Below are 25655 nucleotides of genomic sequence, written 5' to 3'. Positions count from 1 at the left end.
CCCAACTTAATCCAGTGTCGGTATCAGACAGACATATTGATGCAGGTTTTACTGGAGCTAATCTCTGACACCAAGGAGTTATTTCATTAACACCAGTTATTTACTCATCTCACAGCTCGTGGATGAATAATATCTGTGTGGTGGTTGAAAATACACCACGATAAGTCCGACGGTTACATTATGTCCAATGCAGAGAATGAAACAGAGGAAGGTTTTTTGATCTGACGACCCCAATCATTGGGCTGACATCACCTGTCCGCGCCCTCAGAATCCACTTTATCTCCTGATAATGCCGTGGTTGGCTTGGTTACGTTTAGAGAAAGGTAATGGTTGGTCTATACAGCCTCTGTCTGAACGCTCTGTTTTAGCGCCTGTCTCTTTAAGAACTGCCGACGAGCCCAGTCTGCTCTGATTGGTGTTTTTGCAACAGTGCAGCCATCTTGGGGGCGTGGCTGTGTAGTTGTGACATCACAATGTCAAGGAAGTCCATGACTGTGGGTTTTTTTGTGTTTTTTGATACTTTCACATAATTATTATGCACTTAGACTTGACTTAGACTGAAAAATAAAGGTCACGTGATACACTGGGGCCCAAAAATACTTTTCCCATAAGCTTACATTGTGAAAGAAGCAGCCGTAAAACAGTGGATCCATTTTTTGTAATTGTCACAACCTCCGCGAAATTAATTGTTTCACTATCAGAGTTTAAGCCATTCAGCCCCATAACGTTTAGAAAAGTCTAGAAGAGTTTCATTTTCAAAACAATTTATCTCTATTCGAGTTAGCAGGGCGCTAAACCGGAAGTTAGCCGGCTCGATCAGCTCTATTGGGCCCACAAAGCGGAAGATCCGGGTAATTTTTTACCCAAGAAGTCGAGCTTTTTTGGCTTCATGCACCACTGAGCTGCTTCCATATGTACAGGACTCCGCCTCTGAAGCTGTATCCAGATTTTAACTTTTAATTATCCATGCTTCAGACGGAGTGTGCGCTAACGCTTTTAGCTTAGCATCTACAGAGAAGATTTCGATGTATAAAAGGATGTAAATAACGTCTTTTCAAATAAATTTAGGATATCGGGGATTCTGGAGACTTGGATCATGCCGGACTTGGATCAGCTGCATGGATTTGGTTTGTTTTTTTAGACATTTTTAAAGAAGTCCCAGGTACTTCAGTTGTTTGGGAGAACGTTGCAGCGTTACTGTTAAACTTTTCTGCAAAAACTTCACCCGCCCTTCCTGTGGAATGAAATTTCATTTTTGGGTGAACTCATCCTTTAAAATCTGATCCATCCATCCTCCTCAACATCCTCTCTATATGGACTTTTTTTTTTTCTCTAATGCAATAATAATAATGCAATAATAATAATGTAATAATAGCATCACCCGACTTCCTCCTTTCCTGTGGTTATAATTCGTACAGCCAGGGCTTTCTCACTTGAACGTATATGTTGCGTCGGGACACTTCCTGAAACACCTCATGCTGTCGTTCCCCCCTCGAAAACCCTCAGAGGTTCCCTGATTATTTAAAAAGATAAAATATGCATCAAGGACGAGCAGACGTATGAGAGTTTTAAAACATTCTGCAGGAGTGTTTCAGAGTAATACATAATGCATTAGCTACACAGTAACAGATAGCAAAGAAAAAACCTCTTTCCCCCTGATGTTCGTCTTATCAGGAACACTTTCTAGGATCGCAATTGTTGAACGCTTGCCAACTGCGGCATTTCACACATGTTGCGGCGCTTCAGACGCAATTAATTTGTATTTATTTTGCCCGTGTTTCACAGCCAATTGATTTCAAGGTGGTCCTGCAGTCGGAGCCTCCGGTCACAGAAGCATCCTCTGCGGACCACAGCCTGTTGAGGAACTGATGCTAATTTAGATAGAGGGAAGACTGGGGGCTGGCACTTTCTCCCCCCCACCCACCCATCCTCCCCTCCTTCTCTCCCCTCTCTCTCTCCCCTCTCAGATTGTACTGATTGTGCTGCAATATGTCGCATGACCATGGCCAGAACTGCAGGCTGAGGTGCAGTTTCTCCCATGCTTATTAAATCAACGGTGTGTGCCTCTTGAAGCAGTGTGTGTGTGTGTGTGTGTGTGTGTGTGTGTGTGTGTGTGTGTGTGTGTGTGTGTGTGTGTGTGTGTGGATGTACATGTGTTCATTACAGCAGCTTTCTCTTCTTGACACAGAACAAAGCACAGGGCTCGCATGTGTTGCTCATCAAAAAAAGACTCCCTTTTGATCCCTCGTGACGCATTTGCCTAATGTCATTCTATGTAAAAAATAAAAAAATATATAAAACAACTCTTTGAATGTGTTATCTGGACATCTATTCAAAGAAAAGCTTTGATATGTATGAGGATGTCCTCATGTATATTCATCCTCCTGGAACTTATGCATGATTCTTTTGCTGCATTGCCTGTTTTTTTTTTGTTTTTTTTAGGGAGCAAATAAACATTTCCTTAGTGGCTTTTCCTCTATTGTTTTACCCTTCCACTGCGCGTTTAGTCCCAACAGTGCTCTCTGCAACAGAAGTTGAAGTGGCTCGCGGGTGTTTTAGCACAACAAGATTGAAGTGAGAGGCTTATTGAGCTTGTTTGACTGTTCGCTGGGCTGAGTGAGGGATCTGCCCCCAGACATTTGCACTACAGTATCCTGCTGACTTGCTTGCTTGCTCACACTGCCATAGAAACAGGGATCCTGAGTGCAGCGGAGGCTCATTCTGCTCAGGAGCAAGCCGGGGAGAGGATCGAGGAGGAGAAGAGTGGTGGAGGGGTGGGAAAAATAAAGAGGCAACAAGGAGCAGAGAAAGCCAGAAAGTGTGTGTGTGTGTGTGTGTGTGAGTGTGTGATAGAGAGGGAGAGAGTGAGGGATCAAGAGAAGGAAAAGTGAGAGACACTGTCACTGGTGAGTACAAAGCTGTCACAGCAGATTGAATCAGCGGTTCAAATCGGATGCTTTGAGCGTCTTTTTCTTCTTCTTCTTCTTCTTTGTCCGCTTTTTTTTTTTTTTTTTTTTTGCCGATTGATTTCAGTGCTGCTGTGAAGAAGCAGGTTGCAGGTTGTCAGTTTGTTGTGGGATGTGACAGGGTGAGACACACGGCGAGATTGCGGAGGCAGACGCAGAGCGGCGGCGGCTTTCTCATTTATTAATCAAGTCATTATCAACCGGTGTAACCTCTCCAACTGGTAATCTTTGTCTAACAGAGTGTATTTACTTTTGAATAATACATGCTGACAGAACTCTACTTCTTTGGCAGCCTTCCTGACTATATCATACTCCTCTCTATCATTTATGAAGCACCGTGTTAATATTTGATCAGAGTGGATGTCTGCAGCTGCACTTTCCGCCTCTGTCTTACACACCTCTGCCCATTATATCGCTTGTCTGAACCCTGGTGAATTTGAAGAGATATCGATTTGTCCTTTCCACGGCCTTTATCAATTATTGAACAAACTGAACTAATGCTTTTTATGCTCCACCTGTACGGCGGCGAGGCGAGGCGACGCGCTCGGCTGCATAGCGCAAAATGTTAAGTCAGGTCACAGCTTTTGTGTGCATGTGCGTGTTTTCTATTTGTGCCTGTCCGCTTGTGTTTGCACATGCTTGTGTCACTTTTTACCCCCCCCTTCCTCCTCTTCCTCCTCCTCCTCTTCCTCCTCCCCCCACCCCTCCTCGCTCTCGCTGGGCTTGATCAACGTGCATCATGACACTTTGATGAAGCGCCAGGGCTGCGGGGCTAATGGGAGGAGAGATACAGCAGGACACCCTGCGCCTCTCGTCAGCCCGGGTGTGAGGAAATTGTGTTATTCTGATCATCGCCTGCCATGTTGTCACTTAGGATTTAAAGTACTTCAGGTGTGATGATAAGCACAGATCCCTGCCTTGAGTTGATCCCACCAAGCACTGCTGGAAATGTTGCAACAAAAATGTACAACCTGTTATGTCGAGCCGAGTGTTAAACCCCGCCACTGTTTATGTGTATCTCTGCGGCTCACTGGGATCCACCTGTTCCCACAGTGCGGTTATATATTTTTCTTCCCCCTCCTCCAGCAGCAGAATTAAAACAAATCCAGCCAGGCTTATCAGTTTTCTGCTGGCTCCTGCCATGACTGGACCCCAGTGGCCCTCCTTCCTGGCAGGCTGCGTTTATGTGTGTGCGTTTGTGGATGCGTGTGGTGGCTCCGCTCTGGTTGTGTGCACATTTACATGGTTACAAAGCGCATGTGACCGAGAGCATGCATGCATGTGTGTGTGTGTGTGTGTGTGTGTGTGGGTGTGTGCTGAGCAGCAGCACTGACATGATTGTGTGTGATCGGGGGAAGCCTCAGGGGTCGTTTGCTTTTCTTTGTGAGCGGATTCAGGGATTCTGGCATTTGTCTTCCCTTCCTCTCTCCTGTGACATGTTTTATGACTTCTTGTTAAAATGTCACTCACTGAGGCCGGACTGTAAAATGTCCCTGAGCATGGGGGGGGGGCTTAGTGTGTGAACAATAGTGCACAGCGGTGTGATAATACCAGTAAAGCACACAGCTGGGAATGCACAGCTGCAAGGATGGGGGAGATAATGCCAAGCTCTCTTGCCGGGCCCCTTCCAGGCCCAATTTGTTTCAATACGTTATAAAATTGGACTGAATTCTGACAGCCCTGTGGCCCGGATCAATACGCACAGCCGCTGCCCTCCGTGAGGGGAAACAATATTGCTCTTGTTAACAAGAGGATATGCTTTACAGACAATGATTGCACTCGTCAAGTGGAAGCACAAGAAGCTAATTCTAAATAAAGCACCTGAGAGGAGGGGAGACGCCGGTGCTCATGAGGCGGCAAAATGTTCCTGCACATCTCTAAATTGTGAGAAAAACAAAAAGCCTTGACATGACAGGATGCTACTAACATGCAGATGGATGTTTAGCAAGTAGGGACTGGCTCTGAAAAGATGGTGCCATTTTGAATCTTGCTCCACGCTGTTAAAGGGGCAATATGTAAGAATTTAGCTATAAAGACTCAAACATTAAAGGTGCACTCTAGTTTTTTGGGTAAGAAAGAGAAAGATCTAAATAAACTGAATTAACAAACTGACCTTAAAGGACAACACAGTTTTATTTTGCTTATATGTGGCGGACCCTGCCACCTTTCTAGCTTCAAACAGTGTTTTCCTCCGAGAGCAGCTTGTTTATTCAGTTATGGAAAAAATAAATATTGCAGAGTTTGTGTTATTACCTAATTAATATTGTAAATATTAAAATCCTGAGTTTGAATTTTGTCTCCAAAACTACATACTGCCCCTTTAACTAAAAACATCAACAGAATGTAAAGAAATAACAATTTTGACCTCATGACGTCCTTTTATTCTGTTGCAGAGTAGTTAGCATGCTAACCAGCTACCCTCAGCACGTCCTGCTCGAACGCTCTCGTGCTAGCAGTCCGAACACCGACACACATCTGGTCCCCGAGCTCCCAGTCCGGACCACTAGCTGCACAGCTACCTGAGCTAGCAAGCTAACAGCTGCAGTTAGAGGCAGTTAGTGGTTACTCTGGTGATATGCCGCCCCTTATTTGCTTTGAGAAAGGGGGCCAATTCTTACATATTGCACCAAAGCAGGAATATAACATTTTTTCGACTTTCCTCTCCTCGTGGCATTTCCTTGTGGTATTACTGTTGGCGCCACTGTCGCAACGACAGCGTTAGCAGCCTGGCTACTGTCCAAAGCAAAAACCAACCTAAGAATCCCAATTTCCCTGATCTCAGTGCAATGAAAAGACAGAGTAAAACACCTGGTTGTATCAATAGGTAGGAAGGTTTTATTACTTATTGATCGAGTAGAAAACTTGCTGGTTTTGAACCGCCTCAAGTTGCGGCGATCAGGGAACACATATCAACAGGGGAACAGACTTTGACACAACACTGGCGCTCTCCATTCAGCGAATGCTCGTCTATTCACTCTTGTTTTACCTCGATTGCGATCACTCGCCCTCTTCATCGTCTTCATTTGAGACCTTTATTTTTTGCAGTGTAGCATCTCCGGTTATTCCAGTTGTTGAAACGTTACCTGGGGATGGCGACCGGGTAAATCAATGTCTCTTCCTGTTCTGGTTGCGCACTTCCTCTGTGCTGTAATTCAACTCTTTGTTTTTCCGGGAAATTTGAAACTGGTGGCAGACCGAATAGATTAGTGTAAGCAAGACTTATCAGCAACCGATCCATACACAGATGGTGTCATTTTTCTACAGCCATGACACTGTGCCATCAGTTTAAGCCAACCGATCCCTTATTGAATCTGTAGCTCACAATCTCTCTTAGATAGACTGACTGAACGAACATGGTCGACCTCCTTACTGATCATCGATACTCGTGACAAGTTCAGGAACAATAAGTCGCTTCTTTTAAAGGATCATCTTTAATATTTATCTAATGTTGCAACGTTTTGATAAGAACAAGCGATCCGCCCTCAGTTTACTACCGATGTTAATCATTATGTGGAAACAATGATTTTGCCTTCAGGTAAATGCTAAGTGCCTCATCCACAAAGAAGAAAAATGGCAGTTTATCCAGGTGATATTTGCTGAATGATAAAGTGGACTTGCTGGTAATGTTATTTCCACTGTGTTGTTTTTATTTTAGCTTCCACAGCTTCTGCAGCTGTGCAGTAGCACAACCCCCCGCTGAGGAGCCAAACACCTTTTTTTTTCTCCCCTCTCAGCATAAAGAAAAAAATGAGTCAGGGAGGGGTTAATGAATGTCACGCAGCAGTCAAAGCCCTCCACCCTTTAGATATCATACTGAGGGAAATAAAAAACAGTACAGATTCTTTAAAAATCACCCGTTACAGTTTCCTGCAACCCAAGAAGCGGCTGTCACGATATCACATTTTCACTACAACCATTATCTTGACCTCAAGAAATCGCTATAACAACATGTAACCGTGTTTTTTGTGTGTTTTGTCGCTTCTGGCAAATGAAATACACTCGAAACAGAAGTGAAAGGAGGTGAAGACAGTCTGTAACCATAACTGTACAAAAAGACCGATTATACTTAATGAATTATTCAGTTTTATGTTGGGTGGCAACCAGAGATAAGGTGCATGACCGCCACCTACTATGACAAAGCGAGAACAGAAAGAAGCAGAAATGATTCGAGAGCTGATGTATTATTTATCCGATATTATCATATGTGTATCATCAGCATAATATCAATATTTCATTTTTAAATATCAGTTATCGGCTGTCACGACGCCCTTAAACCAAGATGATGTCATTAGACTGCTTGTTTGTCTGACCATCACTCCAGAACATTGAAAGATTTGAAGTTTAATAACAGATAAGTCAGATTTTCCTTAACTTTTAGGTTTGTAACATCTTAAAATAAAGTAGTGACCGCTTATAACCCCTGATTGCAGGCGTCAAAATTAAATTATTTACTCATTTTGACCTCTAAACTTCACATTGTATCATTTGAGGACACTTTTGAGGCCCAAAAACACGAAAAAAAGCAAAGATTGATGATGAGAATTCACATTTGTGTCGCCATATTTCTTCCTAATCTTTCCCATCATGCGTCTCAATGAATCATGTGACCATCAGGAGGGGTCCCGACCACCACGTTGGAAATCACTGACAACTATAAGCAGTTAAATCTTCAAAATTGAACGTAGTAGAGAAGATTTGTTCATTATTTTTCTGTTGATCATCTAATCGATCAATCAGCTAATCGTTTTGACACTAAAGATTTCGTTTCCCTCCAAACAACCACCTGAAAAGATCAGATTCGATAAAATGCTGTTGAATAATTATCAATAAAACTGTTTAATAACTGCACTTTCTATCTAAACTTGCGAGGAAATGAATTAATTGAATAATCCAAGACTTTCATAAGCTGCGGTTTGTTTACTCGCCTGTTATTTTCATTATCAGCTCAAACGTTGCAGCTTTATAGCAAATCTTTCATCACAACCTGATGTTGTTGCTGAACACTGTGATCTCTTCCCAAACACCAGCAGCAGATATAATACTAAAAAACACCCTCCAGGCACTTTTTGACTGACTTGTTTTCTGTCCTGTATACGGAGGAGTGTAAATTTAGGTTTGTTCAAACGGTCGGCCCCAAAAAAGTCGATACGTTTTTTCTGCGTTGGAGGTTACATCCCAAAATGTTTTACAGAAAGAGAAAAGCGCTTTAATGGGTTTTTTTGTTTGGGAGCTGAACTAAACATATAAACGGTCCTCACAGAAAAGTACGGGAAACATTTTCAATCAATGATTTATTCATGGCTTTTCTGTAAATGTAATAAAAATGATAAACTTTATTTATACAGCACCGTTCAAGACATAGTAACAAAGTGCTTTAACCGTAACAGCAGGACATTTGAACACAAAGAGAAGAAAAAGAACGAAAAGCCATTTAAACACAAAGTACTCTCGGAGTTGTTTCAGTTTTAAACAATAATATACTTCACACCACCACCAGACACAATGCAGAGAGCTTCTCAGCTGCTTCTGCACAATCAATATCCATTAATCAAGCACTGATGGATCGAGTCAACACGGCTACTGAGCAAAGAAATGAGCTGCTAAACCCTCGCAGGTGAACCGCCTTGCTGAGCAGCGCTGGGGTTCTTTGTAGCCCGATAACGCTCCCTCGAGATGAAACGCTTTGTGTTGGCCATTTTTCTTGTTATCAGCTGAGCTATAATGCATCATGAGGCGAATTACTTCTGAGCACGCGGGCCCCAAATGTCAGGCCTTGGTTGATTCAACGGTCAAGTGATGGATGCATCATTTCCTCGTGGTGACTTGTTGTCCGCCGTCATTTAGGGCCCCCGAGGCCGAAGGTCAGGTCAAGCCAAGGTCCCGCCCCCACAAAGAAAAATTGACGTGCTGGCATTTTTCACTGCATGAGGAGGCTCACAGAATAAGATTAGATGTGTCCTTGTGGACTAAACTTTGTGTTGATGTGAGGAATTTAATATGAAGACACATTAGGCCCATTTTTTGTGTAGTGTAAGTGTAAACATTAGTATTTTTAAGTTTTTGTGGGGGGGGGGTTATGTGTTTAACTATTTCTTGGCCGATACAGTCGCAGAAACTGCAGAAGGTCACTGGTCCCAGCCGAGAAACAGTCCTGTACATAACCTCCTGTAAAGATGGTTGTCTTTACACTTTAAATCAAACAATTTGTAAATAACATCACATATCACATATCAATAAGCACGTTTCAGAGGTGACTGTGGGCACATTTTGTTACCTTTGGACAGAGTCAGGCTAATTGTTTCCTTCTGTTTACAGTTTTCTTGCAATGCTAAGCTAACTCTCTCCTGGCTGTAGCTTCATACTTAACACTAGCGTACATTAGCGTTAAGACTGGAAACAGAGAGAACAGTCAGCCTGACCCTGTACAAATCCACCTACCAACACCTGCAAAGCAACACAATTAAAGGAAACGTTCACCCAAAATAGGCACATCAGTCCACAAAATAGTTCGGGAGCTTCGTAGATAAACAGCATTGCAGTATTCTCCTGAACAACTGAAGTAGGGACGATGTTTAAATCCTAATCCTAAACAAATACAAATATGAAATGGCTCCATTAGGCATAATGGAAGTCTTCAGAAGCCCGGACTGATATTTACACCGTTTTTTTTAAAGCTGAAATCTTCAGTGTAGCTGCCAAGCTAAATGCATTAGCGTACATCCCGTCTGAAGTGGGTGCAGGTGCTCCACTGCATGCAGAGGCTGCCAATAATGTCTTTTCAAATCAATTTGGGATGTCGGGGCTTCCGGAGACTTGGATCACCCAGGACGAGCTGTATGGAGACTTTTAATGTTCTTCTGGGTTGTTCCCCATCTACTTCAGTTGTTTATTAGATGCTGCAACGCTGTTTTGCGGTGAAGCTCCAGATATGTTTCGTGGACTAAACTTTCCATCAGCATGAGGGTGAGGAGATAATGAATGAATCTTCATTTTTTGGGGGGAGGTTTGTTGCAGTACTGGCAGGAAAATGCCTAAAAACCCGTCCCAAACCACATAAAAATATGTAAATATACCAATGTCCCAAGTACTTCCATAATGAACAAATTCCTCTTAAGGTAATAACGAAACTGAAATATACTTTTTATCACCTCCTAAAAGTCCCCAATGAAATGAAATGGGAAAACACTGAAGGTGTACAGAGGGGCTCAGTTAAGAAAAACAAAAAGAAAACCTGCAGGCGCCAGGCTATTGAAAGGCAAGCAACACTCCTGTCTGATGCAGGTAGCCCCGTCGAATGATGACTTTACGGCTGTATAATGCACACAACCTCCCTCGACTGGAAAGAACCGAGGGCAGCAAAGAAATCTCAGAGTTTCTGCTAGCTCTGTTCAAATGACGGATCTCATAGCGTTGCACAAAATGTCTAGCTATTCCTTCAAAAGTACAATAAACATATTTGTATTATCTAATGTACACAGATTTATTGCCTCACTCTGTCTCCTCTCAAACTCAATCAAACATCCATTGCCCTTACAGCCTCTGGTAAACAATCAAACATTTTTAATAGGCTTTTAAGAATGCCACAACATATTTCCATTTCAATTAGGTCGCTCCCACATATTTTTCCTGAACTTAATCAGAGACATTAAGAAGCTATGGCGTCTTCCCGCCCCCTCTGGCTGTTAGTCATATTTATTCGTCATGATTAACAGTGCAATATTTCAGGGCAATGGAGCATTTTGAGTGGAGGGGAAAGCTTTCATCGTGCCGTACAGGCGCTTATAACTTCTGCCTGTAATGGATGTAGCACATCCATTTAAAATCCCTGGTGATGAAAATTACTGAGACTGAAAATGAGCTTAAGCTATTTTTACAGGGACCGGATTGCAGCCTGTTAGTCGTTATTGTGATACCCCTGGAAATTAAAAACATCCATATAGTGGCACTCGGGAAGCACGTGCCAAATCGATAAAGGTTCTCCACCCTTGTAATGTCGTAAATTGTCAGCCTTTTATTATTTGATAGCATCGGGCGGTCCAGCTGCTCCGCTGGTGTCACGGGTTCTGGTATTATAGAGGTTCTAACTATGGCTGCTTTATGATATTCTTTTCCTGCACATCTCATATAAAACAAATCATAGGACTTCATATTGGATATAATATTTATAGCTCACTGTGCGGTAAAAATTCATTAGAGAGACAAGGGCTGTGCAGGATGATGGATCAGGCAGGATGCAGACGTACCACATGTCAGGTGGCTGAGGAATGGCACGTTACCCTTCTGACTCGGGCTGGACCGGTGTGATGATGAGGTGACTCAAGGTCAGAGGCTGATAACACCCAAACTTTGCAGAGGGATCTCTGTCCGTCACTGCTCTGGGCTAATATAAAAAAAAAAAAAAATGCCTGAGGGAAGGATGAAGCTGAACAGGTTGGGTGTAGCCTGGATGATGTACAGTGTCTCAGCCCAGTGTCTGTATAGGAATTACATCCATATTGGATGATTCTGCGTCGCACAGTTTATATCTAATGCTCCTGTTCAGCGTCAGTGCAGGAGTTAGTGTGTCCTTTGTGTAGCGAGGTGGATTGTATGGATGTGCAGGGCGGAGTGGTGGATGGACACTGTAGTATAAGCTCAGTTCACACATGGAGAGGTCCACGTGGTATATATGATGGTAACTTTGCCGATTTTCAAGCAGCTTTGAATCAATCCAGTGTGGGTAGTATATACAAGTGAACAATGTTCAAACAACTGTTTTCCGGTTCGCCTGCACTCAGAACCCCTTGCAGAAATGACGCAAAATGTGTCATCTGGCGTATTTTAGGGCCGTTGTATCGACTATTGTTGTTGACAGATTGCTGTTTTCTACGCACGCTTGCACAGACACAAAGAGTGTAGTCGGATCAAGAGACAGAAAGCCGCCCCTCTGTCTTTCTCAGATCGAGTGAGGATCAAACAGTCTAAACGAGGCGGTGCTGAGTCTATAAACTGAGATTCTGTTGCTACACCGCCTCAAATGTATTTCACTGTATTGTGAAAACAGAGCCTGAAAAGCTTGGATCAAACTGTAGAGCCGGGCAGTGCTGAACCAAGATCCTGTTCATCGTCAGTCTCTTGTCTAAAAGGTAATCAGAAACATATTTTAGTGGACTGATTGGCTTTATGTTTGTTACCAGCTGGCTGCTTTACTGTTTCAAAACAGACTCGAGCTAAAATCAAGCAGGAAGTATGTCATCCGTCAGTGGGAAGGTCTATTGGTCCCGTGCGGTGCAGTGCATTCTGGTTGCTGTAGGTTTTCCACTTTTTGAGCCCGAGGGAATACTCCAGTTCCTTTTCTCTGCTTTCTGTCGCACCAATTTCAAAACTATTTCCGTCTTTCTACTGCATAGACGGACCACATCTCTCCAGTGGTGAAATACTACTATAAATTGGGCTTTTCCTTAACCTAACCTACATTTCAGTGCCTAACCCTAACAATATCACAACTTTAACCACGTGAGGACAGAGGTCTCGTAGGCTACGCCTGTCGCTGGTACTCTCCAACAGTCATATACGTATGTCATTATGGGTGGCAGTGGACCTATTCGGTCACTTACGTATGAAGACGTGTTGTTGTTGCTTTTTTAGTATAGGCCTACCTCTTATATAGGCCTACTTCTTATACAGGCCTACTTCTTATAGAGGCCTACTTCTTATAGAGGCCTACCTACTTAACTTACTAGAATGAGTCTCCATAATGTCTGACTTCTGGCTCCTACTGTAAATCTTTAAAAACAAGTCACTTTGTAAAGAATATAGCTTCATTTGTAATATCAAATTATAAAGTTTTTGAAAAATGGTCGGTATTTTCGTGAAACGGTCGGGGAGTGCAGTTTTTTCGTCAACGCTACTAAAACAGGAGTAAATATTAGTGTTTTTGTTGGGGACTGTTTTTAATAGCGGATTAACACACATTTGGTGCTCCAGTGAGTATTAAGGTGTATGTGGGTGTGACCCTGATAAGAGAGACACACCTGAATTAACTTCTCCTGATCGCTACACCTGATATAAGAGGGCTGGATATCTCCCTGCTTGCTCTCGCTGTCTCCTGTGCTCCCAATCAGCAGGATTCAAAGTTTGTTGTGTTTAAATTAGTTTAGGATTTCTTTATTTTGGGTTCAAGTTGATTTAATTAAATATCCTTTCAAACTTTGCCTTTGTGCAGTCTATCTTTTTTGTTGTGACCTTCTGAGCCGGGCCGAAACAATGTCAGCCAGTCTGACAGAGTGACAACAATGGAGCTCAGTGACTAAGAGGACAATCACTCACCGCACAGATGATACTTGTTTGTTGAGACAGTGTATTTACTGACAATCAGAAAAAAATCTCCAGACTTATCCTTGAACATAACGTTGCTTATCTGTGTTTTTTTTTTATTTGCCCGTCTGCTGAAGATGTCTGGGCAGAAGTTCTGTCACTGCTGTTGAGGAGGCAGTTCATAATAAATATGCAGCTTTCATTATTCCTATTTCCAGGAGATGGTGATTACTTTTTTTTTTAATGTGTGTGAGTCTTTTCCTCGGCACAGCTTGAAACGCTGATGGAAAAAATCTGAATTTTCTGTCCGTCTGAATTAATCATAATTCTAAATATAGTCACCTGAATACATAATTACATAAATTACTGGCGCACGAGAATAACTGAGCAGAATTTAAAATGGTTGTAGTTTAAATTTGAAGTGTTAGTTTTAGTGGGTAAATGTGCTGCTTTTGACATGTTGTAGAGGAGCTTTAAATGATTTTCAGCTAATATTTTTTATTTAATATTTACCATTAACGGAGGCCTCGTCCTCGCTGCAGCGGCCTAGGGTTCGAGTCCAACCTGTAGCCCCCTGCTGTGCGTCATCCACCCTCTCTCTCATCCCGTTTCCTGTCATCTTTCCAAGCTGTCCTATGAAGAAAGGCAAAAAACATACTTAAAATTAACAATTAACCATTAACAGGACTCCGGGGTGCAACTGTTTTGGTCGCAATGTATTATTGCGTGCACCTAAATGAAAAACTAGGTGCGCTCGTGCCCTGTTTAAGGTGTTTTTTCGATTCTGCATCTCTTTGCACATTTTTTTACGCAAAAAAAATCACATGTATCTATCAGAAGGTCGTGGAAATGGTTGATTTTTAAGTGTGAAAGTCCTGTTACCAGTTTTAAAAATAATAAGAAGCAGCTTTGAAGATTTAATTCGGCACCAACGTACCTAATCAATGTCTATTTGTTTGCCTCCAGAAAGTCATGATTTATTTTAAGCGCTAATGAGTAATGGGTTGATTTTGCAGCACACCTCCAATAGTAATGTAAATCGCAACAGATATGCAGAAGTGTGAACGTCTCCTCCCTGTTTTCTGAATGCTTTAGTTTCCCTTGAACACGCCTGTGGGGCTCTGCAGTCTGCTTCAACATTTGCTCTTTACAAACAGCCCCCACGAGTAAAGGCAGCCTGGCACGCTTGCAGGCTGCGCGACAGAGATAGGGGCTCCTGGTCAACAAGCAGGTTAATTGTGTGATACGACCAGATGCTAATATTGGCCTGAACTCGACAATCACGGCGCCCGGCGGGAGCCTCCCCCGTGGCTTCTGATTGGCTCGCAGAACAGAGCCGACCGAATGACATTTGACACGACAGAAAAAATGCGCTCGGGCCAGAATATATTGAATTTTTGTAATGAGCTTAATGTTCAAACTTTCCTGGATGGATGACGACAGGTTTTTTTTTTAACCGTTTGGAGGATTAGAAGACGTGGAGGAGTGGAGAGAGACCGCACTTTGATTAACTTCGCACTTGTGGAGGAGATAACAGCTTTCTGAGAGTCTCTCCTGGGTGGATTATTGAGTGTGAGCGCTGGCACATTGTATGAACCCTCTGAAGTCCATTAGCAAACTCCACTCATTACGTAGCGAGATAGTGGGAACAGAAGAAGAAGAGAATGTGGTTTCCAGGTGGCGAAATATTGATTTTAAACAAGTTGATTTCTGAAAAGCGTCAATATGAATCAGACAGAACGAAGCTGACGAACATTTGCTGGTGAAATCTGAGGAAGTTTTTAAGTTTTATAAGCCACGGTCGTTTACGTGCGTTGACGAGTCCCACATTTACCCCCAGCCAGTCGTTTTACTGATTTCCACAAAGTAATTTCTTTTTCTTGATACTGAAAGTGTGAAATGGGAGTGTGGAGTTTTCTACACTCATGCTGTGCACGCATCCCCGAGTCTTTGTAAATGGGAAATCCATCTAATGAAGCTTTTGATTAAAGCAATAGTTAAACTAAGGGGAGTGTGGGAGACAAATCTAAGGCCCAGAACAACTCTGGCCTCACGAGATAAGATGTCGTACGTACCCTGTGTAAACGTTAGGCCCGATAAGGTATGGATGAGGGCGTAGTGACGTCTGATCTATGAGTTTATATCTCTCATGGTCTTTGCTGCTGTAGATGTCTACAAAACTGACAAACCAAGGTTGTTTCTGTAAACTCATAGGATGGCCTTCGATCTACCTGCTGTAAGCTGACTAACTGTCTCCCACGTTTTCTGAGCTTGAAGGATATAACGAGACACTGGAGAAGGATTCGGGAGGATTAACTTGACAGTGCACTGTGCATACAGTTGTGCGGTTATTTTGTTCCTCCTTGCAAGGTTGTATAAACTACTTCAACGCAAGTCTGAGTTTTGTTCATCTCTCCTGAACGGTCGAGCGAAATTCCTCAACAAATATCGGTAAAACTCTACGAGATAAAACGTGATAATTACTGATTTTGTTAGACGTTTCCTCTTGATTCAGTCTTCTTGCTAAGCTAAGCTGCTAGCTGCTAGTGTACAGTATGAGAGTGGTATTTATCTTCTCATCTCATCTCCACCAGGGAGGAAAGAAGCACATTTCCCCAAAACACTCATTTCCTCATCTATAGCAAACAATTCCCCTCATAACACCTTTAAAAATTAAAGAGGCTTTAATCATTAATACCTCTCGTAGCTGTTAACAGCTGCTCTTCCTGAGGTCTACTCATCATTATTTTAAATCATGGCAATAAGCAGAGTTGAATATATTTATCATTTTGCACTTCAGCTGCTAAATATTCGCTCCTCCTGCCGTCATCCTCCCGCTGTCACCGAGTTTGAACGCTTTCGCGATGACACATTCCCGGACACGACAGCTCCCGTCGCATATTTTGGCAAAACCGAGACGGGAAAGTAAAAACAGCACCCTGCTCCATCACACAGCGCTAAGATATCTGGACATATATCCACCTGACAGCATCTCTCTTGGCCTCACAGGTTGGAGCTGTCAACCAGCCTGAATGATTCCTCTGACAAACAAGAGTAGATGGTTTTAGGGGGATATTGTGGAGGAGATTCATCCCCCCGAAATCTTTTGTCTGTGCCGCTTGCATTGACACAGTACCCAATATTCAGGCTTTTTCACTTAAGGCTGTGAACTTTCTGTCTCTTTCATCGTTATTGCCCAACACAACTGGGTGCTCTGAGTGGAAGTTTACTCTGTAATAAAAAAGCAATCCTCAGTAAGCTGGAAGGAAACATCTTTATCCATCCCCGCTACTTTGAGTGTTGACTCGCCATCGCGCTCATTAAAACTTGTTTACATCCTCGACGTCTACACGCAGACGAACCCGGAATTAAAGCAATCAATAATGGCTAATGCGTTCTTATAAACATTTTAAGTAAGGATGATTACAAAGAAATGTTTTGGCGAGCCTAATTTAGAGAGTTTTCCCTGTAAATGAAACATCTTTTCTCCCGTCACGGTGCAGTTAGAGTAAGTATAATGTTTCCCTCCACAGCCTCAAAATCATCTTCACACCTCCGGCTGATCTGCTGGGCCTAAACTCCTCTTCGCATGTGGTGGGGCTTTAGGATTTGAGGATCTGGAGGATTAAGGGATTTTCTGATTGCTCTGAAAAAGACACCATGGGATACAGAAATCCAAAAATGGCTGAGGTACCCACATCAAGATTAAGATGGTATTATTTCCCCCCTTGGGAAGGAAGACAGGAGAGCCACTACTGACAGCTTCTGAAACAAGTGTGTTGTGGAAACATTTACAATTTAAGACGACTGTAGTGAAACCACAAAGCCTATTTTTATGCTAGAATCACTCAATGCACTTTTCCAATTTCAGGAAATGTCATTGCCTGTTGTCTAAAGTGTACTTTCTACTCAGCTAGTTTAATTTTCTCTGGAAATGGTTGCCGTTAATCACAAGCCAACTGCACATGATCCTCTTACACTTAATATCTCAGCTGAAATTACTTCTGAGCTTGCTGCTATTTATCCCGTTCCACCGATGCCAGAAGAAAAAAGTGTAGATATAGATGGCATCTGTGGCGGCTGGGAGGAAAAAGATCATTTGTCAGAAATGTTTGAACCTGTCAGAAGGAATATAAATCTGAAGAGACAAGTCAGAGAGTTAAAAGTCAACTTTCTTTCTTGTCATACATTTTTTTTTTCAAATATTATTTTGCACTTCTTGTGTTTTTCCTGCGGAAATATCAGATGTCACATGTGACAGGCAGCGAGCATGAGTAATTGTGGGCTACGGGGCGAAGACAGCACCGGCAGTCACCACCATCCTCAGATGGCCTTTAGGTAAGTGAGGCCAGCAGTGCACGAGGCAGCTGTGGTTTTATGGCCTATCGATCAGGGACTGTATCAATTAATGGGGTGCTAAATGTTTGGAAGGCCCTGTCAATAGTTACTAATATCTTCTTGATCATTATATCTAAAGGAGAGAAACCACCAAGACTTTAAGACAATAATGTAGCAATTTCTTCTTATAGTTTCATCTAAAAATACATGTTTGATGCTGTCATACCTCATTAATAACAACACGAGGCTGGACACCAAATGTACCTGTTGGGCGACAGACTTAAGAAAACCGGTTAGTCCGAGATGTCGCTGTCGTGTAGATATCAAAGCAACACAGTACCTAAAATAAGCACGGTACAAACAGCAGAAAGGTCGAGCCATCGTGTTTAACTATACAGCTTTAAACTTCACAGTTTTGACGGCGGATGACAACAGAAATAAACAAGAAATAAACAAAGCAACCGCCACTTTTCTACCAAATGGACGGTAAATGGACTTGCCAACTGCTCATCAGGAGCAATTTGAAGGTTCAGTATCTTACTGGAGGATACTTCAACATGCAGCTGGGGGAGCCAGGGATTCTAACCAGCGTCACGATGATTTAGTCTATTATGTTGAAGCTCAATTTTTAAGATGCTATAAAAAGGTGGGAACCACTGTTACAGATATCCACACATGCAGACCTTCATCCCTTCAACAAAGAGACAACTTACATTATCATCCCCTCTGATAATTTCCCTTTATGTGACAGTAAAATCCCTGCCTTCACCTGGTGCCGGCGTACCAAAGCCTGCAGTGTGTCCTCATCACACTGCAGACTGCAGCTTGCGTTAACTAACTTACAGAGCCTTTTGACGTCTGTATCACCTGTGTGTGCTATCCTCGGTGGAGTGGACTATTTCTGCCAAAGATGTGTCAATTCATAACAGCAAACAGACAGGGTGCATATTCCCTCTAATGACCGGGTTACTTTTTGAAATGGGAGAGGAGCGAGAAAAAGCCCTCAGGCTCCACTTTGCTCTCTGACTCCTCTTCAAAAACAAACCTTGATTAAAATTTTGTGCGCCCGCAGAAACGCCTGATAATGCGGCCGTGTTTTTGGTATTGAACAAGAAACTGGCCGCTGGACAGAGATCGTACTGAGACATGAGAAGTGGCAGCGGGGAGAGCAGCCACCACCGGTCGCTCGCCGCAGAGCTCGATGTGCTTCAGCTTGTGGTAAAGGGTAAGCATGCCACAGCGGTTTTTAAAGCACAGGAGCTGTCACTGCAATCACGCAACTCACCCGGCCCCCGGAGGTCAATACCTGGACGTTTTCATTCTCTATAAATGAAATCCTCATATTTCACACGCCGCCGCCTCCCCTTTCCTTGCCCTTTGCACCTGCCCTGAAACCCACCTGAAGGAGCTTCACAGTGAGAATGATTCAGGCTCTGAAGTATTGATTTTAGTTTGCAGCATGAAAGGATCCGAAAAGACCCTTTTGATTGACTGCAGGATAGTGATAGTCGACTCCTCCGTGGTGTGGGTGTAATCATTAATAGTGTGCTAAACCCTGAGGTCGGTCTGGTCTCACGCTGTCAGGGGAGGTTTGGTCCGGGGGGAGTAATCTGTTCACACAGCTCTGCTCCATTACCCATCTGTCTGGAGAGGAAGAACAATGACTTTTCTATCACTCCGTGTTTCTATTCACGTCCAGTTCTCTCCCCTCTCTGTCTATCACCGCATCATTATCTCCCCGCGTGCAGTCCGTCTTGTCTTTCGAACGCTAAAAGGTGCTGTAAGACGAGGGCTGGGAACTTAGCAGCTCCGACGCCTCTATTTTTGCAGTCATTATGTTAGAAACTACTCGCCGTACTGTCTGCATTACAGTGCTGGGTTTTTTTTCCTCATTAGCCTCGTCACGCCGAGCTAGACTGGTGACAGGTTTATGATTAAGATCCAGCTGGTGTGATTATCATAGAAGCCATCATAAGTAATAAACAATCAAGAGTATCCGCTTCTTTTAAGTCTTTAATCAGCTGTGGCATCCGTCAAGTGTTAAAGGTAAAGAAAAGAATAAGTTAGCGTGCGGCGGTGTAATTTTAGAGATGTGATGTGAACAAAAGGTTACAAGATGCAAGCGGGGGAGTCGAGGCAACAGGCGTGACGACTCCCTCCACTCTTTCTACCTGTTCCTGTATCGAGGCAAGGGACTTAAAACAGAAGGAAAGGTCGTCACGTCGCTGAGTCTCGCTTTGGGGCCAGATGAATTGCAGTCAATGGTAAGAAACACACTGAAACCCAACATATCTACGTTGTGTGACTGAAATGCCTCCAGAAAATGAAGAACACTCTTCAGAGAGTAGATTAATCGCTGATTTTGATTGACAGCACTGATAATATTGTGATCAAACGGGGCAGGTCCGACTTGATTTCCGCTGATGAGACTGTAATTACGCTGCGAACACGAGACTTTCCTACACAAACAACGTGTTGGTTAAAAAAATCAGTGGTTAACCTGCTCTCTGAAGTGTGTTTCTCAATGTCTGGAGGCATTTCTTCATCAGAAGTGATAGACGGCGTAGATATGTTGGGTTTTAGTGTGTTTCTCCATGTATCTCCCATTGACTTCAATACAGCTGGCACCACAGTCCGGCACCAGAGTGAGATTCGGTGACGTAATGACCCTTCCTTCTTCTTTAGAGGTAACTTCCTCTGATTGCTGATTGGATATCTCGCTCTCTGTCTCCCACACTCCCACACAGCGGGGTTTAAGTTTTGGTTGTGTTCATCAAGATTTCGTCTTATTTGGTTCAATTCGATTTAATAACATATTATTTTAACTATTTATCTCTGTGTGGTCTCCCGTTTTGTTGTGGCCTTCTGAATGGACATTGATTTGTGACTTTTACTGGTAAGAAACACTTTGAAAAGTTTTGTGAAGTTATGTCACTGATGTAAATTGTTGTGGGAGATGCACACAGGCGTTTGGTTTCGGTCTTGGCTGATAACAAACCCCTGGTGGCTCTTGGTTTGGTGCAGTGCTGGTTCTGAGTGAATGGGCCTGATTTTTGGGAGTTCTGAATTCCCCTGCTCGGTTTCAGACAGCGGGCTCTGCTTAGGGAACCCGTTGGGGGTTGCTAGTAACAGTTGCCGTCCCATCACACTGAGTGTTTGTGTTCAACAAAATGAGACGTCCATCGTTGTCCATTTTAAAGAATGTGATGGTGCGGCACAGCTGCGTTATCTGTCCGTGGTTATGTTTTAGCCTACAGCTGTATTTTATGATCTCTGTCTGATGAGCAGAACAGTGTTCATGACAACTTATATATTTATTTGTAATTCAATTCACAGCATGGCATTATGTTACAATAATAGGAAATTAAAGGTGAACTGGCATGAAGGAATGTGAGTAGAGCAGCACTTTGCATAAACAAGGAAGGGCAGAAATTTCGATCGGTCATCTTTAGATAAATACGACTGGCGAGCCTCCTCTCAACTCGCTCCTCTGCCCTTGAGACGCATTTTAAGGAACTGAGACATCCGTAGAGATAACACGCTGAGATCGCTCTCCATGTCACAGTCAGGAGGACAAACAAGCGAGGAGACGAGGAGGCACAAAAGAGGCCCGATCCCAATGTCCGAACTCACAGACTCACAGGCTTTAAAGCTCTTTCCCGGTTAGTCCGGGGCTCTCATTGTTAGCCCTTTATGTCCTAATGCTGAGAAAACACTGATAATCCAGATGCTTTTTCTTCAAACGGAAAGTCGGATGTTTTCTGCTATAACTGATTCTCAACTTAAGCACTCTTCACGTTTGTTGAGCCCTAAATCACCTGGGAAGTGTTTGATTGTAAGTGAGTCGGGTTTGGAATAATAAAAACAAAAAGCACTCATGAACACAAAAGGAAATCACAAATACTGAAGCTTTGGGTTGTGGCCGACCCGACCGATTGGTTGGGAATGAGACGAGAAGAACCTTCAGTGACTATCAATATTATACTTCCTGCTTACATACTCGGAGCATTATGGGAACTGTAGTTCCAAAAGTTGCATCACGATTTTCTGTGATTCAAGACAAAGAATATAAACGAGAGTGACAAAATCCATTAATATAAACGTTTTACTGTTTCACCATCGATAGATGTTTTTGACAGGAGTAAGACTCAGAACGTCCGGCTGACACGGGGGGGTCTGTTGTCTTGATTTCATCTGGCAGGGTTACACAGTGTCAGACTTTAAACTCCGCTTTAGTGGATACTTCACTTTGAAGAAATTCTGCTGCAGTGTGAAAAAAAAAAAAGTAAAACAAGACACAGTTCCATACTCAAATACACATTTCTGACCTGTCAACGCGTTTCGTAGCGATACACTGTCACCACGGGCGCTCGTATATCGGTGCAGAGCGCAGGGTCTGCTTCAATTTGCCATGACGGCGGATGAAGACTCTGCGAGCGACAGTCGAGTCGAGGCGAAAAGCTTTGTGGAGAGCTGTGTGAAATTTCAGATGACATGGGAGAGAGACCGGGGCTGTGGACAGCTGAGAAATCCTCCTCCTCAGGCATAAATCCTCCGGACTTGAAATCCTGTCCACCGCTTGGCTAAGCTATAAATTCAGCTTAGTGGACAGTCCATTTAGTTTGAATTTTGGACATGAAAGCTCTTAATTTGTGCAGAAAGTGGTCTTTTTACAGCCTTTTTGGTCAACTGAGGATAGTTTAGACATAAAAGATGTAGTTTGTCGTTCACGAAACTGAGATATTTTGAAAATGCAATCCGGTTTGACATCAAAGACCAGCAGTGCAACTTACTTTGATGCTGTTTTATAAGTCTACTCGACCACATCTCAGAGGGTCATACCAGACTTTATACTCATATTTATCAGACACCTGTGGTTACTGCAGAGATGGAGGGCAGACGAGATGCATCCAGTACCGCAGTCATATAACTGTCTTATTCTCAAAACTAGACAGGCAATGGCTCAGGAGGATGTGTTGTGATGAATACGTTTTTTATTTGTACATTTTTTTTCTGGGGCTGAAAATACATCCGTCTACTCCAGTGGACGTTATGCGTCAAAGGGTAATTCTCCCTTTCTTGCATGTTTTAGGGCAGCTTTTGCACAGCAGGAGAAGACCGAAGGCCGACGAACTGTCCACTTCACTTGCGATTAAGTTTATTGACAACAACGTTTCGGTACTTGAAACGTTGTCGTCTTTTTCCTGATTTTGCATGTTTTATTTAAAATTCTGATATATTTAACACTTAAATAGCTTCATCAAACAGCAATAGTTCAGATTTCATTGAAATACATGTCTATTTTAACTAATTATAGGCCCACAGAATAAACCCTTTGGTGCATAACATCCTGGAGTGCACAGATGTATCTTCAGAAACAGACAAAAAGATGCACAAGAGAAATATTATTAGAAGCTTGTTTAGTTGAAAAGTATCGTAAAGTTCTGGTGTAAAAACTTATTCCTGGATCACTTTTCTTATCACTGATGCAGGCTGTCTCCGGTGTAACGCTTTCGAAATAACAAATAGGCTATTTGAATAAAACTTATCGGCATGATTTTTACAAACACAGAAAACAAGATTACTCTATGGTTTAATCAATCATGCATGAAAGCGTTGATAAAATGTGATGGATTGCGACAGATTAAGATACCCATCCACAAGAATGTGTAATATAATACAATGTAATAATAGTAATAGAGTAATTATGTTATGATGCTGACAAGAGCCTTTCTGATGCACAATGATCACTTTTACTTTTGCTACTCAGTGGTGGAAGAAGTACTCAGATGATTAAGTAAAAGTACCACAAGTCCTGAAGTAATATAAAATCAAAATACTCAAGTTAAGTACCTCAAAGTTGTATTTAAGTATTTACATTCTGCCACTGCTTTTTAATACAGGACTTTTACTTGTAATAGAGTATTTTCCAGACATGTGACTCAAGTCAGTTAGTCAAGAGAAAATACGAGGTATCAGTACCTGTCAAATAATTATATCATTAACCGATTATCCAACCTGTTTCGAAAGCATATTACTCTGGTACTTTCCATCTATGATATTGCAATTTTTTAAGTTGAGCAAAGAATCTGAGTTTCTTCCTCCACCACTGCCAGAGACCACAACATCAATCACTATCTGATTTTTCATATAAATAATAAATCACACATATTCTCTCGAAAAAACACAACCCCACCTGCAGGTTTCAGCGCCTGTCGATGCTCATATTTTACTAATGTGGGCGAAGGTTGAGCCAGGTAAATATTAAAAAAAGGAGCTTCTTCGGTGTGCCTCGAAGCAGCTTGTCTCTGGAGTGTCAGGTGTTAGAGTTCAGGGCTGCTCCGAGAGGCCACTGAGAAGCTGCTCTGCAGAAGTTATTGTAGACAAATGTGTGAAAAACAGCTATCCAGCAAAAATGTAAAGAATTGAATTCACTGTTTAGAAAGTGTGGAAAACATTCCAGTATCAGGTGAAATATAATTACTTTAAATCAAGAATGGACGGACTGTGGCGAATGTCCCAAAGGGCAACAAGCAGAGATACGGTCCTGTGTGTTTTCTGTGTCCTCGTCAGCATTCTTGGTGCGTCTCCAGGTCTTTTTATTCCGTGTGTTCCCTGAGAAGCATATTCAAATGGCAGGAAATAAATGAGGTTGACTGTGCCCCGCTCCTTTTATCTGTTTCATGTTAAGAGAAAGGCTTCTGACACATTGGTTTTATTCCCATGAGTAAAAAAGAAATTCAAATTTATTACATTGTTTGCTTTTTTTTTATCGTTTGTCTGACTATAATTGCTTTTACCTCCACAACGAGCCCTCTTGCCATGGAAAATTATATGCGCACATGTGCACGAGAGCGTACCATACTCACATTTTGAATTCTGTTTACATTAATATGCTGCTCTCACCCTGTGGCTGAACTGAAGACTAATGGAGGTTACTTTAATATTTATGAGGCACATCTCCCGGTGCACTTGGCCCACTGTCCCACGTCTTATATAAAAAACCACTGATATAGCACCAGACCGGTTTGAAAAATCACATCCTAATAGCTTGTCTTTCTCCCTCTCTCTCCTCCCTCAACCCTTGTAATCACCATCTGTTTGTCCATATTGTGTGATCCTCTGTTTCTGGTCCCCGCGGCTCGTCACCAGACGCTTCTTCTGGCCTCCTGCTCGGCGTGTTTGTGGTCTGTGGCCTGGCTCTGCTCGGCCTTCTAACGGTCGTCTCCTGGAAGCTGTGCTGTGAGCCTTGGCGCGCCAAGGCCCATTTCCCCAGTTCGTCCCTCAGCCCGGCCTGTGGCCCAGAGCACTGCCCGCTGCAGCCGCCTCCTCCTCCTCCTCCTCCTCCCCTGCTCCCCAGTCCCCAGCAGCCAGCGGTCACCATGGCGACAGAGAAGGTGAAGGACCCCGTGGGCTCGATGGGCTTCCTGGAGGCAGCCGTGAAGATAAGCCATACTTCTCCTGACATCCCCACTGATGTGCAGCTGTCCATGAGGGAGCACTTCCTGCGCCGCACGCAACGCATGCAGAGGCAAACCACTGAGCCGACTTCCTCGACTCGGTTAGTCACATACATGTGCATGTGCAACTGATGCTACACAAGACTGTGCCATGTGGTTATTCATGTGAAAATACGCTTGAGGGTACATACAAGCATGCATGTGTGCGCACATAAGCAGAGTTTAAGACACAGAGGGTCATGAAACAAAGAAAAAAGTCAGAAAAAAGCAGCTACTCGTTGTGTATTTTCAGAGACTAGGCACCTAATAGCCTTATTATATCTCTAATGAAAGCAGGAATTTTCAATCTGAGCACTTTGGTATCTACAAAGTTAATTATAGTAAATACTGTAAATCGTGTTGCTCGCTGCCTCAGAGGCAGCTCATTGCAGGTCATTATGGTAAGGCTAATTATATGTGATGGCTTCTTCATGAGAATTAATGGAACAGAGTGGAGAAAAAACACTGCCGTGCCAGTGTAAGCAGAGTTGCACATTTTCGGCATGTTAGTGTTGAATATCAGTCTGCTTATTATGCAGCTACCCTTTAAAAAGCA

The 25655-nt window shown here is 42.9% G+C and overlaps 1 protein-coding gene across 2 annotated transcripts in view; it reads left to right on the top strand.

Moving 5' to 3' along the window:
- syt6a (synaptotagmin VIa) overlaps window positions 1–25655 on the top strand; it is a 62422-nt gene that overhangs the window by 24612 nt on the left and 12155 nt on the right. Inside the window, exon 2 of one of the 2 annotated variants that reach the window (XM_073470632.1) lies at window positions 24733–25161. In XM_073470632.1, the coding sequence (XP_073326733.1) occupies window positions 24733–25161 (429 nt within the window). The remainder of the gene's footprint in view (window positions 1–24732; window positions 25162–25655) is intronic. The other variant, XM_073470633.1, reaches the window with a different exon arrangement.

The sequence above is a fragment of the Pagrus major genome, chromosome 7 (genome assembly GCF_040436345.1).
Source record: "Pagrus major chromosome 7, Pma_NU_1.0".
Lineage (NCBI taxonomy): Eukaryota > Metazoa > Chordata > Actinopteri > Spariformes > Sparidae > Pagrus > Pagrus major.
This window is presented reverse-complemented; position numbering and strand designations above follow the sequence as displayed.